The following is a 19,184-nucleotide window of genomic DNA, read 5'->3' on the forward strand; positions in this document are numbered from 1 at the left end:
AAATTGGACACTAGATATTCCATATTTTTTCATTCATTTTTTATTTTAAACCTTCTTTTAGCATCATCCACTAATTTGTTTTTAGAAAAAATAATTTCATGTATTATTTCTGAGGAACCCTAAAATGAAGGCGGGGCAATTATTGGACACCCATATTCAACAATTTATGTAGGGGTACTTAATACTTTTTAAATATCACATACTAATATTTATAAAGTAGAAGGTTGGGCAATTTCTAATGGCATTATAGTTTTCAAAAATTATAAATAGTTTTAGAGATATTGTATCTGTCCAATATTTGCCTTACTTGTCCAAAATTGCCTTACCCTACTATATAAATGGACTATTATTCTTAGTTTGCGGGTATGTGATGCCTATTAAAAATGTTTTCATTAATTAATGCGCATTCACACATACTTATATATATTTATACATACATACATACTTACATACATACATACATACATACATACATACAGTACATACATTTATATGTATATATAATGTACACATATATATGTATATAGACATACAGTATATAATTTATTAAATATACTGTATACATATCTATTATTGATAACGAAAAGGAAATATATTCAACACAAAACTCTCTCTCTCTCTCTCTCTCTCTCTCTCTCTCTCTCTCTCTCTCTCTCTCTCTCTCTCTCTCTCTCTCTCTACATTTGCTGCCACCTATCCCAATTCCTCATAGAATAGGTTAAGCGGACAATCCTATCCCAACAACTTGATTATGCGCATTTTATAATATAGGTCGCCGAAGACACCAGACTCAAAACGCGAAGCTCGGTTGAGCTGATTCGCGTCTCGAATCTCCCTTTCTCTCCTCTATGGTGCCATCTTTTTTGGCACTCGCTGAGCGTCGCCGCCTTGGCACCTGCATCCGGAGACGACGTGCGAAGTCGTTGAGGTCTTCCTCGGGATCCCTCGAAGTTTATGACTTTCTTGTCTTCAAAAGTCTGACGTTTTTTTTTGAGGAGGGAGCGAGGAGTGCCTGTGTTTTTTTTTTTTTTTTCATTCTATACGTTGGAATATAACGGTTTGTTTATATACATACACGCACATTGAGGGCATATGTGAGTTATATATATATATATATATATATATATATATATATATATATATATATATATATATGTATACATATGTATATATATGTATGTATGTATATAACTCACGCGTGACATCCATGCTTTAAAATGTTGAGCGCCAAATATATATATATATATATATATATATATATATATATATATATATATATATATATATATATATATATATATATATATATATATATATCTGTTTCTTTGGTCGTTGCAACCTCACCATCCTTGTGAGCTAAGGATGCGGGGTTTGGGGGAGCCGATAGGTCTATCTGCCAAGCCATTAGCAGCCATTGCTTGGCCCTCCTTCGTCATAGCTTGTGTATAGAGATGGTGCTTGGGCGCTGATCATATGTGTATATGGTCAGTCTCTTGGGCATTGTCCTGCTCGACAGGGCAATGTCACTGTCCCTTGCCCCTGCCATTCATGAGCGGCCCTTAAACCTTTAAACCGCTAAATTGCGCAATGAAAACAGCGCATGCGGACGCGTTCTTGCGCTAAAATGTCTGCGTGTCATTTGCTTGCTTGTTGAAGTACCCGAGACTGTAGACGCGCAACCCAGGGGAAAATTTAATATGCAGTAAATCTTCAGAGCTTCCTTCCCTCCCTCCATGGGGGGTAGGGAGGAGGGGTTGTGTCAAGGGGAATTTTTGGATTCAACTTTTCACTTTAATTTCTCTCTCTCTCTCTCTCTCTCTCTCTCTCTCTCTCTCTCTCTCTCTCTCTCTCTCTCTCTCTCTCTCTAACGTGTATGATATACACATGTGATATTAGTTTATACTAGTGTACGAGACCCGTCAAATATAACTGCTAAATATTTAGATAGATATGCACACACGCACCCCCTCTCACCAGGATATGACTACTTCCTCTTCCCTAGCTTGCTGAGAGTGACAGTAAACAAATACACACACACCTATATATATATATATATATATATATATATATATATATATATATATATATATATATATATATATATATATATATATAGTCAGACAACTTGCTCTTTATTATATGGGGATAGAATAAGCGTAGGTTGTGTCGTGCAATAATATAAGTCATAGAATATTGGCTACAGTAAACATCTGCTTCTAAAAACCTCAAAGATATTTCTGCTAGCGTTTCGTAATCCTCAAGATCCCATCTTCATGAAAGAAAAAATATGTTGACGTATCAAGACAGCGAAAGACTATTAACATAAACTGAAAGTGAAATGTAACGATAAGATTTTATAGATAAAAAGATTAAAAACAAAAATAACATTGAAGTATGTGGTTTTTTATTTTATAGTATTAGAAGATTGGATTGTGATGTTACGATTTTAGAAACAGCTGATTTTTTTCTAATCAACTTTCCATATTGCTTAATTCAAATATTATTATTATTATTATTATTATTATTATTATTATTATTATTATTATTATTATTATTAGCCAAGCTACAACCCTAGTTGGAAAAGCAGGATACTAGAAGCCCAAGGGCTCCAATAGGGAAAAATAGCCCAGTGAGGAAAGAAAATAAGGAAATAAATAAATGATGAGAATAAATTAACAATATATCATTCTAAAAACAGTAACCCTAGTTGGAAAAGCAAGATGCTATAAGCCCAAGGGCTCCAATAGGGAAAAATATCCCAGTGAGGAAAGGAAATAAGGAAATAAATAAATGATGAGAATAAATTAACAATATATCATTCTAAAAACAGTAACAGCGTCAAAACAGATTATGTCCTATATAAACTATTAACAACGTCAAAAACAGATATGTCATATATAAACTATAAAAAGACTCATGTAAGCCTGATCAACATAAAAACATTTGCTCCAACTATGAACTTTTGAAGTTCTACTGATTCAACTACCCAATTAGGAAGATCATTCCACAACTTGGTAACAGCTGGATTAATACTTCTAGAATACTTTGTAGTATTATGCCTCATGATGGAGAAGGCCTGGCTATTAGAATTAACTGCCTTCATAGCATTACGAACAGGATAGAATTGTCCAGGGAGATCTGGATGTAAAGGATGGTCAGAGTTATGAAAAATCTTATGCAACATGCATAATGAACTAATTGGTCGACGGTGCCAAAGATTAATATCTAGATCATGAATAAGAAATTTAGTAGACAGTAAGTTTCTGTCCAACAAATTAAGATGAGAATCAGCAACTGAACACCAGACAGGAGAACAACACTCAAAACAAGGTAGAATGAAAGAATTAAAACACTTCTTCAGAATAGATTGATCACCGAAAATCTTAAAAGACTTTCTCAATAAGCCATTTTTTTGTGCAATTGAAGAAGACAGACCTAATATGTTTCTCAAAAGTAAATTTGCTGTCGAGAATCACACCTAAAATTTTAAAAGAGTCATACAAATTTAAAGAAATATTATCAATACTGAGATCCAGATGTTGAGGAGCCACCGTCCTTGACCTAGTTACAATCATACTTTGAGTTTTGTTAGGATTCAACTGCATACCCCATAATTTGCACCATGCATTAATTTTAGCTAAATCTCTATTGAGGGATTCACCAACCCCAGATCTACATTCAGGGGATAGAATTAATGCAAAGAGAGTAGCATCATCTGCATATGCAACAAGCTTGTTTTCTAGGCCAAACCACATGTCATGTGTATATAGTATGAAAAGTAATGGACCAAGAACACTACCCTTTGGAACACCGAATATCACATTCCTATACTAACTATGGTGCCCATCAACAATAACTCTTTGAGATCTATTACTTAAAAAATCAATAATAATGCTAAGAAACGACCCACCCACTCTCAACTGTTTGAGTTTGAAGACAAGGGCCTCATGATTAACACGGTCAAAGGCAGCACTAAAATCAAGGCCAATCATACGAACTTCCTGAGCACAATTAAGGGATTTTTGTACAGCAATGGAGATTGTAAGAAAGGCATCACATGCTCCAAGGCCTTTACGAAAACCAAATTGCAAAGTAGGGAGTAGATGATTACCTTCAGCAAACCTATTAAGACGTTTTTCCAGAAGACGTTCAAAAACTTTAGATAATATGGGAGTTATGGAAATTGGGAGTTAATCAGTGGGACTTGAGCTACCACAAACACATTTACATTGAGGAATAACATTACCAATTCTCCAACAAGTGCTAAAAGCTCCTCTTCTTGCTAACTTACGCAAAATAACAGATAACTTTGGGGCTAAGAAATCTGCTGTCTTTGTAAAAAAAACAAAGGAAAAATACCATTTGGGTCTACACCTCCATAAGCATCAAGGTCCATCAACAGAGCTTTAATTTCACGAGATCCTAAAGCTAAACTAGTTAGTTTAGCCTCAGGAAAACAGGAATGAGGAAGTTCAAGTTTTTCATTACTCTGTTTACTGTCAAAAACATCAGCCAAAATGTTGATTAAAAAAGATAAAAAAAGATTGGCCATCCTCGAGTAATATAATACCTCAGACAATTAATATAATGGGTGAATTGCCCTTTGGTTATTTACTGGTTAAATTGAACGTGAAATAGATTTTCTCGAACTCAGTCACTTGTGAAGGTAAACACTTAAATGAAAAACCGCGTTATGTGTCCGTAGAGTTTTATGTAAGAAAGAATAAACCTTTTTAATCATATACCCGGAAAACACTACTCTTCAAAACTGAAGGCTAATCATTGAGATAGATAGGCACACATGCACACGCACCACCCTCTCAACTGGGTATGACTACTCCCTCTCCCCCTATCTGACGGACGGGGAAAGCTCAGCCTGACTTGAAATATATATATATATATATATATATATATATATATATATATATATATATATATATATATATATATATATACACATATATGTATTATATATATTTATATATATTTATAAATATATATATATATATATATATATATATATATATACACTTGCTATTTCTTATATAGCTAAGATATTTTTATAGTCGGATGAAAAGACCTTATGTAAAATACAAAATGCCAAATTGTTAGCTAAATTGTATAATTTAATTTACTGTTTATTAATATTTTTATGCATTCATTTATAATTCGAATCCAGTTGATGTTAATATCAAATTATCTTAAATATCTTTGCCTAGAACTACAGTGAAGCTTTGTTAAATCATTGCCTTTGCGGTTGTAGTGGCCGATGTGGTAACGTCCCTGACTGGTGATTGCCAGACTGGGGTTCGAGTCAGGCTCAAACTCGTTAGTTTCTTTGGTTGCTGCAACCTCACCATCCTCGGAGCTAAGGATGGGGGTTTTGGAGGAGCCTGTAGTTCTATCTGCTGAGTCATCAGTAGTCATTGCTTGTCTCTCCTTGGTCCTAGCTTGGGTGAAGAGGGGGCTTGGGCGCTGATCATATGCAATATGGTCAGTCTCTAGGGCATTATCGTGCTCGATAGGGAAATGTCACTGTCCCTTGCCTCTACCATTTATAAGCGGTCTTTAAACCTTTAAAACTTCAAGACATTAATGTCATTTGATTAAAAAACGGCTTTAAGTTCTCTTCAAAGAAGGTACAATTTACGTAATTTCTGTCAGGCCCTGTTTGCATTCTAGCATGCTGGAATGTGGGGCATTATAGCCGCTTTGTTGTCTATAAACTCGCGGAGCCGGGTCTCTCTTCGTACTTTGCTTGAGAGAGAGAGAGAGAGAGAGAGAGAGAGAGAGAGAGAGAGAGAGAGAGAGAGAGAGAGAGAGAGAGATGGTTGATATGGTTTTGCAGATTGGGAAATGGAGCCTGCATTTATATAGTGTCCTCTTCCTTCTCCTTCTCCTCTTCTTCTTCCTTTAACTTCTCCTCTTCCATATCTTCCTTCTTTTTATCTTTCACCTCCTTTCACCTCATCCTTGTCTGCCTCCTTTAACCTCTTTCAATTTCACCTCATCCTTCTCTTCCTATTTCACTTCTTCCCTCTCTTCCCCCTTTCACCTCATCCTTCTCCTCTTCTTCCTTTTCTTTCTCCACCTCTTCTCCCTCTCTCATCGCCACCTTCTACACTTCCATCATACCCTGCTCCTCCACTTTATCCTTCTCATTCCTATTCTTGCCACTTTTCAAATGACTATCTGCTGATGAATCAGTAGATAGACTTACAGGCTCGCCAAAACACCCTCCCATCATTAGCTCACAACGATGGTGATGTTGCGGCGACCAAAGGAACTAACGAGTTTGAGCGGGACTTGAACCCCAGTTTGGCAATCACCAGTCTACGGACCAAGCTTTTCCTATTTCACATGTTCATTGTGACTGATTCTACTGTATAATAATTACAATACTAACCAGAATCGCATTCTTGATCCGGATCATATCCAACAGTTACTGGGTTCTTCAGGAGCATAATAACTATCCGTTGTTAAAATTTGGTGGAAATCTGTCCTGTCGTTTTGGAATAATCCTACTAACAGACAAACAAATAAACATAAATATATAAATGAATAAACACAGTTCATTTTATAACCTCCTTGGCGGAGGTAATATATCAAAGTATTGAAATTTCATTCAAAATACTGATTTCATGCAAATAATCAGCATTTTAAAGATCAGCAACAAACTGTCACAGTACTGTTCGAGGTGATTGTTAAGTGCTAACAGAGAGGCGAGGTAAATGCAAGTAAACTTTATTCAACATATAACGAGCTAATATACAAGCAGCTGAGAACTAGAATGTCACAAAAATTCAAACATCCTAAAACGCCCGATGGCAAGCTTAAACAGGTTGTTCTATTATCAGAGTGAGAGAGAACGACTGATGAAAAACACATATGCGCTCATTGTATGAGCGTATTTGAAACACGAACGGTACAATGTGCACACACTCGTGCACTGCTACCATCTAATATGCAGTATACCAATATGCCCAGACCCCAAATAAGAGGTAATAAGAGAAGTTATATAAGATATTTCAAAAATAGTAACAACAATGAAATAAATATTTCATATATAAACTATAAAAACTTGAACAAAATAAGAGGAAGTGAAATAAGATAGAATAGTGTACTCAAGTGTACCCTCAAGTAAGATAGCTAACCCAAGACAGTGGAAGGCCATGGTACAGGGGCTATGGCACTACCCAAGGCTAGAAAACGATGGTTTGAATTTGTAGTGTCCTTCTCCCAGAAGAGGTGCTTACCATAGCTAAAGAGTCTCTACCCTTAACAAGAGGAAAGTAGCCACTGAACAATTACAATGCAGTAGTTAACCCCTTGGGTGAAGTAGAATTGTTTGGTAATCTCAGTGTTGTCAGATGAGGACAGAGGAGAATCTGTTAAGAATAGGCCAGACTATTCGGTGTATATGTAGGCAAAGGGAAAATCAACCGTAACCAAAGAGAAGGATCCACTGTAGTACTGACTTCCCACTCAAAGGACCTCATAACTGAACAATTCCTGGATTGAGATCACGAAGAAAACCTTTCTTACCTTCCAGATCTCTGCAGTTCCATTGCAGAGTATTTGATTTTAATGTAAAACATTATACAGAGAGTTTTTCCCGGATATGCTTTGTCTGGAAGACGAAGTATGTTGGACATAAAAACTTCCGTTTAACCTCTTCACTTCAAGGTACCAGTGGCGTGAAAGTCTGCAAAAGAGAACGGGAAACGAACAAAGTAACGAATAGGAGGAAAAGCCTGCATTGCGGTACATATGCATATAATAGACACAACACATCATATGCCATCATGTATGCGTAGGTTGACGTGCCTTCATACAAGCACAAACACACGCACTTTTATGTCAGGAGCAATCTCTTGCGTGGTAAAATATATTTGATTGAGGCTCCAAGGAGTCGTCACATGCATATCTTGTCACACCCATTTTTGGTATTTTCAACGCCATGACTTCAACAATTCTCAATCATATGACTTCAATAATTCTCATCCCATGACTTCAACAATTTTCAACCGGATGACTTCAACCATTCTCAACCTCATGACTTCAACAATTTTCAACCGGATGACTTCAACCATTCTCAACCTCATGACTTCAACAATTTTCAACCGGATGACTTCAACCATTCTCAACCCCATGACTTCAACAATTCTCAACCTCATGACTTCAACAATTTTCAATCTCATGACTTCAACAATGTTATTCTCTACCCCATGACTTCAACATTTCTCAACTCCATGACTATAACAATTTTTAACCCCATGATTTCAAAAATTTTAAACTTCATGACTTCAACAATTCTCAACTCCATGACTTCAACAATTTTTAACCCCATGACTTCAACAATTCTCAACTCCATGACTTCAACAATTTTTAACCCCATGACTTGAACAGTTTTCAACCCCATGACTTCAACAATTTTCAAACCCATGACTTCAACAATTCTCAACTCCACGACTTCAACAATTTTTAACCCCATGACTTCAACATCATTGTGGCCCACCCCAAAAAAATCCATCAGACACAGTTATGGATTAGCATGTTGCATGTTACATTTGCATCAAGTGGAACGACAGACAGGAATACTGAATTCCAAGAAGAAGAAGGAATGAGATTTCGATTTTAGTCATTTTGGAATCATGTTCTCGTTACCCAGGTTTAAAGGCCGCTCATGAATGGCAGAGGCAAAGGACAGTGACATTGCTCTAGCAAGTAGGGCAATGCCCTAGAGACTGACCATATGTACATATGATCAGTGCCAAAGCCCATGATTATTCCAAGGTCTGTCTATTGACCTTCGATTGCGTCCTGCTAATTAGTCTGTTGACTTTCAATTATGCCCTTATAAATTATATATTAGCCTTCCTACTAATCAAGTGAAATGCTTGAATATAGGGGAAATATTCAGTAGTGTACGCGAGCCGTCAAAAATGATGGCTAAATATTTAGATATAAATGCTCATACACACCAAACTTCTCACAGGGTATGACTACTCTCTTTTCTCCCTAACCTAGGAAAGGGGAGAGTTATGGGTGACCGGAAATATATATATATAATATATATATAGATATATATGTTTTATATATATATATATATATATATATATATATATATATATATATATATATATAGAGCTAGACACTTGCGCTTTATTATATAGGGGAAATACTGAATTTCTGAATTTGTCAAATCTCATAAGTGAATTAATGCATTTCGTATAATTGTTGGTCATATCTCACTGCCACAGAAGTATATACTAAGTATATTAATGACTGCCTCTGTATAGTTACACGTATGTATATTTCATATTCACCTATAAAACATATCCTATAAATATAGGGTGGCTCTGCAGAAACAAAGCAGCAGTCACCTGACGTTTCACATACCTACACAGATAGGTTATCAGCTGGAAGTCAAACCCTGTGCGCCACTCATCTCCATGCTTTTGTACTTTGTCTCTCCTTTGTTCCTAGGTATTGGTCCTAACATATTAAGAATAGTGTTTTTGTTCATATTCGATGGTATTATTCTTTCTGTGTTATTATTTTAAAGTTAAAGATGAAGGTAGTAGGTTGACCAGGGCACCCGCCACTCGTTGAGATACTACCGCTAGAGAGTTATGGGGTCCTTTGACTGGCCAGACAGTACTACATTGGATCCTTCTCTCTGGTTACGGTTCATTTTCTTTTTGCCTACACATACACCGAATAGTCTGGCCTCTTCTTTACAGATTCTCCTCTGTCGCCATACACCTGACAACACTATGATTACCAAAAAATTCCTCTTCACCCAAGGGGTTAACTACTGCACTGTAATTTTTCAGTGGCCACTTTCCTCTTGGTAAGGGTAGAAGAGACTCTTTAGCTATGGTAAGCAGCTCTTCTAGGAGAAAGACACTCCAAAATCAAACCATTGTTCTCTAGTCTTGGGTAGTGCCATAGCCTCTCTACCTTGGTCTTCCACTGTCTTGGGTAGAGTTCTCTTGCTTGAGGGTACACTCGGGCAAATTATTCTATCTTATTTCTCTTCCTCTTGTTTTGATAAAGTTTTTATATTCTATTTAGGAAATATTTATCTTTATGTTGTTACCGTTCTTAATATATTTTATTTTTCCTTATTTCCTTTCCTCACTGGGTTGTTTTCCCTATTGGAGCCCCTGGGTTAATAGCATCCTTCTTTTCCAATTAGAGTTATAGCTTAGCAAGTAATAATAATAATGATAATAATAATAATAATAATAATAATAATAATAATAATAATAATAACAATAATAAGATCTATATGTATATGGATTTTCTAATTTGTATTCATTCCTCATTTCCTATGCAGGGAGTCACAGAATTAGCCAAGTTAAAATGCACCCTATTGAGCAATGATGATAATAGCCTTAAAACTTATTCTTTTAGTAGTAAAAAAATCCCTAGGTTTATTTTCATGTTCTTAACCGAGTCAGTAATTTAATCAAAGGGCGACTACTAATGGACCAAAATAACGTCAGTGGATAACATTGAATAGTTTTGGTATCAGTTAAGGTACAACATAGATATTTTAGGATTTTAGTATCATGCTTTCAGACTGGGTTATGTAGTAATGAGATGGTATAGACACTAAACTAATACAAGGGAAGTTGAATCGGTAGAACTTCAAAAGTTCAAACTTGCAGCAAATGTTTTTTATGTTGAAGAGGCTGACATAAGTCTTTTTATAATTTGTGTATGAATATCTGTTTTGATGCTGTTACTGTTTTAAAAATATTTTATTAATTGTTAATTATTTCTCATATCATTTATTTCCTTATTTCCTTTCCTCACTGGGCTAAATTTTCCCTGTTGGAGCCCTTGGGCTTATAGCATCTTGCTTTTCCTACTAGAGTTGTAGCTTAGCTAATAATAATGATAATAATAATAATAATAAAGGGTTAATTTTAGGATGATAATGCTCATGTTATTGTTAGCTATCCAGATTAATAGATTACCACTGCAGCTAAAAGTATTTGCCCTACTAAAAGGCAAAGGAGATGTCATGATTCACTTTAATACATTTCAATTTGTTTTTATACTCTAGGCTAGTAATAAAACCTCCAATGTGGATTTGGGGTACCTGCAATGATTGAGACATTGTTCCGTTTAGTACGAGGATTCATCTTTGAGAAATCATGAATAACAATTAATTTTTTTATTCATAGCCTTGAGTTGAAAAAATATTTGAATTTAGAACTCATCAGACGTGTCTATCTCACAATAAGTCAAGCCTTCTCCATCCTGAGGTTCAATACTACACAGTATTCTAGAAGTTTTATTCCAGCTGTGACCAAGTTGTGGAATGAGCTTCCTAATCGGGTAGTTGAATCAGTGGAACTTCAAAAGTTCAAACTTACAGCAAAAGTTTTTATGTTGTATAGGATGACATAAGTCTTTTTATAGTTTATATTTGAAATATCTGTTTTAGTGTTAGAATATTTTAATAGTTCATTGCTTCTTAAATCGTTTATTTATTTCCTTATTTCATTTCCTCACTGGGCTAAATTTTCCCTGTTGGAGCCCTTGGGCTTATAGCATCTTGCTTTTACAATTAGGGTTGTATTTAGCTAGTAATCATAATAATAATATAAAAAGGAAAAAAAGAGTCCCGGACACATTGCCAGACGATTGTACACTAAAATGAGACTATAGGCATTTCTTCGCATACCACTGCCCATTGGCAGGACTGTGGTACTCTTACCAGTCACCCTCACTTAAATTCTGGTATGCTGCGGTATGGTTTTGAGCCCATAGAGAATGGCAACACTGCATTCCACGGCCCGAGATTTCGGCTTAAGAAATTGCTCTGGCAAATGGCATGGCTTGTTTGTTGGGGTTGTTCGCTATGATTTTCATAGTTCGTTTGGAGTAGTCATTTTTTTACTATGTTAGTGATGATGACAGTTCGTTTGTTATTATTATTATTATTATTATTATTATTATTATTATTATTATTGTTATTATTATTAATATACTACTACTACTACTACTACTACTACTACTACTACTACTACTACTATTATTATTATTATTATTATTATTATTATTATTATTATTATTATTATTATTATTATACACTGTATATGCCATAAGTCCAAGGGCTCCAATAGGGAATGAAAGCCCAGTGAGGAAAGGAAATAGGGAAATAAATAAACTACAAGATAAGTAATGAATAATTAATAAAAGATATGTTATGGACAAGTACAACGTTAAAATTGATCTGTCATAAACACTATGAAGGGAGACTTACGTTAACCTGTTCAACATAAAAACATTCGCTGCAAGTTTGAACTTCCTAAGTAGGCCTACTACTGATTGAACTGCCCGATTAGGAGGATCATTCCACAATCTTGAGTCAGGATGCCAGATAAATCATAATCAATCAGCCAATCAATCAATCCATCAATCAATCCACGATCTTATCACAGGTGGAATAAAACTTATAGAATATTGTGTAGTATTGAATCTGCTGTAATCTGTTAGGAGATTTGTATTATGTTTAGAACTTTAACAAATCAGCATGATTGTTCTCTCTCTCTCTCTCTCTCTCTCTCTCTCTCTCTCTCTCTCTCTCTCTCTCTCTCTCTGTTGGTCTTCTTCTTCTTCTTTGTCTGCATCTTTAGCCACCTTTATGTGGGGTCGATGTTTCTGGCAAGCGTTCTCCATCTACCTCTGTCCCATACTTCATCACCGGTTAATCGCTTTGATCGAAGGTCATCCTTGATACAGTCCATCCACCTTTGCTCTGGTCTCCCTCTCCTTCTCGTTCCTTGTACCTCCATTTCCATCACTCTCCAACCAATATACTGTTCACCTCTTCTCATGACATGACCATACCACCTCAGTCTACTTTCTTGGATCTTACCTGATAGTTTTCTAACTCCTGTGGTACCCCTAATTACCTCATTCCGTAACTTATCTCTTCTTGTCACCCCACACATCCATGTCAACATTCTCATTCTCATGTTGGTATTTGCGTGAAATTACACCGCTTATTTCTCATCATCGAGTATGAGATGTACAAAGATGTGGAATCTTTTCTTTTTTGAAAGAATCTGCTTTTTTGAAAGGTGTTGATTTTCTTAAGCTGACTATCTTTTGAGATAGGAATAATAATTATATAAATCCTTTTCAATTATGGCGATCGTTCATGCCACTGAATATTATTTGTGTTGAGGCATAAGTGAATATTTAGATACGCATCTCTCTCTCTCTCTCTCTCTCTCTCTCTCTCTCTCTCTCTCTCTCTCTCTCTCTCTCTCTCTCTCTCTCTCTCTCTCTCTCTATATATATATATATATATATATATATGTGTATGTGTGTGTGTTCTTAATGTATGATTAGCACATTTTACATGCTGTTACTTATACTTTCAAATATCAACCCATAAATAACCCTTTGATATAGAAATTACTGTGTAAAATGCTATTTACATGTATAAATAGATCGCATCTACCCTGACAAAGATTTAAATATATTAGAAGATATTTTTTCTTTAATAGTTGAACAACAAGAAAACTCAAACTTGCAGAAAATGTTTTCATGTTGAGCAGGCTGACATAATTTCTTTTTATAGTTTATATATGAAAGATCTGTTTTACTGTTATTACTGTTCTTAAGATATTTCATTTTAATTGTTCATTACTTCTCAATTAGTTTATCTATTTCATTATTTCCTTTCCTCACTGGGCTATTTTTCCCTTGGACTTATAGCATCCTGCTTCACTAACTAGGGTTGTAACTTCGCAAGTAATAATAATAATAATAATAATAATAATAATAATAATAATAATAAGTAGGTCGAGGACAGTGGCTCTTTATTATCCAGATCTTTGCATTGATGATGTTTCTTATATATAACTTTCTTTTATAAGATTTTAGGTGCGACTTAATTGCAAACTCCCTTTCATGAAATATTCTGTCTGTTTCGTCTTCAATTGAACAAAATATTGGCCTACTGAGAAAGTCTTTTTTGAGAATTTTGAGGGTCAATATATTCGGAAGAAATTTTTAAATTCTTTCATTCTGCCTTGTTTAGAGTATTGTTCTCCTGTCTGATCTTCAGCTGCTGAATCTCATCTTGATTTGTTGGACAAAAACTTGTGGTCTATTAAATCTCTTATCTATGATTTTGATATTAATCTTTGACACTCTCGTTCAGTTAGTTCTTTATGCATCTTGCATAAGACTTTTCATAATTCCCACAATCCTTTGCTATCACATCTTTCCGAGCGATACCATTCTGTACATAATATTCGGTATGTAAGAAATTCTCCAGTCTTGCCTTACCCATCATAAGGCTCAGTACTACATAATATTCTATAAAGTGGTTACCAGCCTAACTCCAAAGAGCATTCCCAAAGGGTGAGGTGTTACCATCTTAACCCCAAAGAGCCTAGTGTTACCAGACTAACTCCAGAAGGGCGAGGGTTTCCAACCTAACCCCAGATTGCATAATGTTACCAGCCTAACTTCAAAGAGTCTGGTGTTACCAGAATAACTCCAGAAGGACGTGGTGTTACTAGATTACCCACAAAGGGCGTGGGCTTACCAGCCTAACCTCAAAGGGCATAGGACTACCAGCGTAACCCCAAAGGGCGTGGGGTTACCAACCTAACTCCAAAAGGACGTGGGTTACCAGCCTAACCCAAAGGGCCTTGGGTTACCAGACTAACTCCAAACGGCGTGGGGTTACCGGTCTATCCCGAAGGGCAGAGGATTACCAACCTAACCCCAAAGGGCATGAGGTTACCAGCCTAACCCCAAAGGCTGTGCCAAATCTAGATCACTACCTTCAATCGATGTGGTATAATGGAAAACAAACACTGCAAGTGAGGTGTTAGCACTGTAGCTCTTAAGCATGTTTTAAATTCCTTCGTCTTGTGATGGAAATTCCTTTGAATTCTGGTTATTTTCAGCATTTTAATGAAAGGATTTGTGGTTCACTTGGAGACTCGGATTGTTTACGCGGGGATTCCTTTGGAAGAACATTGTAATCTCAAGGGATTCGGAGATTAGCTGGAGAAAAATCTCAATTTTAGATTCTCTTTCTCTCTACGAGTATATAGAACTCAAACGTGAGAGATCAAGTCGAATTTTAACATCACTTTAACTCTTTTATAGTTGGTTATTACTGTTACTTACATACTTCACATATTATGCAATTATTATTATTGTTATTATTATAAGCTAAGCTATAACCTTAGTTGGAAAACCAAGATGCTATAAGCCCAAGGGTTCCATCAGGGAAAAATAGCCCAGTGAGGAAAGGAAAACCAGAAAAAATAAAATTCTACAAGATAAGTAATAAACAATCCAAATAAAATATACTAAGAACAGTAACAGCATTAAATTAGATCTTTCATATATAAACTATAGAAACTTAAAAAAAGAAAACATGCTGGAGGAAGAAACATAAGATTACCAACATTTACTGACTTGATTTATTTGTTAACAAATTGTTATGCTCTTACTGGTTTTCTGTTTTAGGTAATTACCACCTTTGTTTACTTCCATGACTTGTGTATCAGACTATTAATGTTATTTTACCTGATTATTCTAATTGTCAACAGCCATCGGTTTTCTTGAATACATTTGGCAGTTACTATTCTTTTACTAATTCAATCGATGTCATTTGTCATTTATTTTACTCAAAAAAAAAACTTCCAAGAAGTTTGAGCGATGGTAGACAGAAGTGGCTAGCTACAGCCCAAAATCTTTTAACATGTTCCGTCCACAAACACAGTTGATTCATGTAAACATGCTAATAATGATAATAAAACAAATTATAGCAATTACAGTACAGTGACCCACATGCCTGACGTGCGGAACACATTCATGTACCGCTTGCCAGAACAGAGGAGCAATGAGATAATGTTCATCTGTGAGTAAAGCGAGCCACGGCAGAGCAAGGACCATTAAGTAGTGGCCAATCACGATACTTGTAGGCTTAGCATATAAAATGATTTTTGACTGCAATCAGTCTCAGCCAATCTAAAGATGTAGACTACAATAACCGTTTGAAGGCTTTATTCTTACATGAAATAGGAAAATTAGATCAAGGTGAGGTTAAAGAAGTTGAACAGCTAAATCGGATGATTCCAAAAGGAGGGAATGAAGTGCAAAGGGCCAATAGAATCTGTTTGAAGAAACACTGGCCCTTTCTTTGTAGATTGGAAAGGGGCAAATGTAACCACTCATATAGCCATTAGTAGATGGTGCTGCATCTGAAACTTTTCTTAGCTACATATTTTGCTTGTTGCTTTTCCCTCGTCCCATTCACACGTGAAAGGATTGTTTACTCTTCAGGAGAGTTTGTCAGTCTCTCTCCCCTCCTCACTCTGTCTCTGATGCTCATTTTAATCTGCCAATGTTGGAGGAAACTTAATGAATGGGGGTCAACACTATACTACTGTATGCAACCAATCAAAAATTATGGCTAAATATTTAGATATATGTACACGCTCAGATATTTAACCCTACCTACCCCTTTCCTAACTTACCTCTTGGGGTACCCCTCTCACCAGGGTATGACTACTCTCTCTCTTCTACGCGACAGACGGGGAGAGGCTAAGTTGCTAATTGTTTGGCAATGCTGCTCAGCATCACAGGAAAGAATATATATATATATATATATATATATATATATATATATATATATATATATATATATATATATATATATATATATATAACACACAGGTACACACTTGCTTTTTATTATATAAGGGTGCTGAGACTATGTAGATGGAAAAGGGGCCAATTCCAACACACTTTTTTTAACTCTAATACTTTCTAGGTCTGTCAAATGATGTTTTGAAATATTTATTTTTGATAACTTTCTTATTTAAAAAAAAAAAGTCTTTTAAACCTCATGAAGGGTTTTATTATGATCCGACAAATCTCAACTTAGCAACTGCACAACGAAGTGAAATTTACATTGTGTTATTATGAATGCATTCAATATCCTCATCCTCAGTCATAGCTAGTCCACTGCAGGACAGATACCTCAGACATGTCCTTGCACTCCCGTCTGTTTGTGGTCTTTCTATGCTAGTCTATACCCGCAAATTTTCTTAGTTCGTCAACCCTTCGTCTTCTCTTTCTTCCCCTTCTTCTTTTGCATTCTCTTGTTTAAGGATACACTTGGGCACACTATTCTATCTTATTTCTCTTCCTCTTATTTTGTTAAAGTTTTCGTTTACATAGGAAATATTTATTTTAATGTTACTGTTCTTAGAATATTTTATTTTTCCTTGTTTCGTTTCCTCACTGTGCTATTTTCCGTGTTGGAGCCCTTGGGCTTGTAACATCCTGCTTTTCCAACTAAGGTTGTAGCTTAATAATAATAATAATAATAATAATAATAATAATGATGATGATAATAATAATAATAATAGGGACCCATTCTGTTATTCTTAATGCCCATCTGTTATCTGTCATTCACATTCTATGTCCTGCCCATGTCCATTAAATATAACGTCAAGCAAATAAACAGCTTGAAATCTATGTGGTCTAGAATACCATTAAATTAGAATTTTGATTTCGAGACACCATTTAAATATGATGAAATGAAAAGGACAAGACCGACTTCACATTGTATATGACTTCGTCCAAACGATTCTCCATTGAACTTCTAGACGAAACGAAATGGTTGCAGAGAAGTAAATATTAGGCCAATTTATTCTCCATATTCTGAAAACTCTCTTTTATTATCTCGTTATTTTTTTACGGTCCCTGTCTGACGCTGCTGCCAAAATGGAGGCCGTTGTGCATATAAAGATGCATATGCAGGTTGAAATGCGTGATCTCGGTAGAAGGCAGATGGTTGGGTACCCAGAATAGAACGTAGGTTGTCAGTAATTATTAATCTTGTTTTTGGTGTCCTTGCGCGAGTCCTTGCACGGTCTATTTTTGCTGATTATGAATACATTTTGGTGCCAGCTTTGGCGTTTATGGGTGTAATGTTTTATTCATTTATCTATCTATCTATCTATCTATCTATCTATATATATATATATATATATATATATATATATATATATATATATATATATATATATATATATATATATACATATATATATATACATCATATACATATATATAGATATCTTGTCTAATTACAAATGATAACTTCAGTGGATGTTTATTACCATTTAATGTAGCATATGTAGACTACATCGTTTGTTAATGAAAATACTTAATTACTTTTCCCGTGTCGATGTTTTCTCACAAAAGTGGGAAATGAAGATACCGCCACTTTATTTCCCTTAAATATATATGCAAATATAAGACGTATAGATAATATACAAGCTTCATTAAAATCTAGATTTTGTTTACCTTACCTCTCCCATACAATATTTTTAGATTGTAATAATTCAAAGTCTTGGGAAATATATTTTTAAATTGTGTTTGATTGTATATCAGTAATTAAAATTAATCATATGTAATTATATAACGGAATTACTCTTTGGGTCACACGCGAGAAAGTCTATTCATTTATAAATTATTACCTCTGTCAACGAAGTTGGAAGAGGTTATGCGTGTGTTTGTAATTTGTGTGTGTTTGTTTGTGAACAGCTTCCTGGTCACAATTTTAATCGTAGAGTAATGAAACTTGCATGGATCAACTGTTATGTAAACAGCTGGAAATTATTGAATTTTGGAAGGCAAAGGTCAAGGTTACAGTCAACCAAAATGTCCAATTCACGTAATCAGCCATAAGTTTGGACAACGTTGTCACAGGGTCTTCAAACTTGGTTCATATTTGAGTGTATGAAAATCCCCGCCAGCTAATACATGTTAAGGTCAAAGGTCAAGGTCGAGCAAAAAGTCGAGAAATAAGCTGCCACGGTGGAGGTCTGCGCTCTACTGAGTGCCCCTCTAGTTGTAATTTTATTTATGATTATTTTTGTGTTTAATCTTGCATATTAAGTTACAAAAAGTTACTTTGGGGATTGGGGAAAGCTATATTATAGATATTACTTTTGAGAGTGCGTAAGCCCTTTGGTTAATGTATGCAGGTATATATTTGTAATGTTTATGAATATCCTAATATTAGAACTTATAATGTGGTGACTTATAATGTGAAATTCTGTGGACTTGAAGGTTTTGCTAAATTAATGGCCATTAATCGGTAAAAAAAA

At 35.2% G+C, this 19,184-nt stretch overlaps 2 protein-coding genes across 3 annotated transcripts in view; one reads left to right on the forward strand and one right to left on the reverse strand.

The window, feature by feature from the left end:
- LOC137633109 (uncharacterized) overlaps positions 1-8,201 on the reverse strand; it is a 53,246-nt gene extending 45,045 nt beyond the window's left edge. The window contains exon 1 of the mRNA XM_068365270.1: positions 8,053-8,201. Coding sequence (XP_068221371.1) covers positions 8,053-8,201 — 149 coding nt within the window. The remainder of the gene's footprint in view (positions 1-8,052) is intronic.
- The window catches only part of LOC137633346 (mucin-2-like), a 113,981-nt gene that overhangs the window by 76,418 nt on the left and 18,379 nt on the right, over positions 1-19,184 (forward strand). The window lies entirely within an intron of this gene.

This window comes from Palaemon carinicauda, chromosome 42 (genome assembly GCF_036898095.1).
Source record: "Palaemon carinicauda isolate YSFRI2023 chromosome 42, ASM3689809v2, whole genome shotgun sequence".
Lineage (NCBI taxonomy): Eukaryota > Metazoa > Arthropoda > Malacostraca > Decapoda > Palaemonidae > Palaemon > Palaemon carinicauda.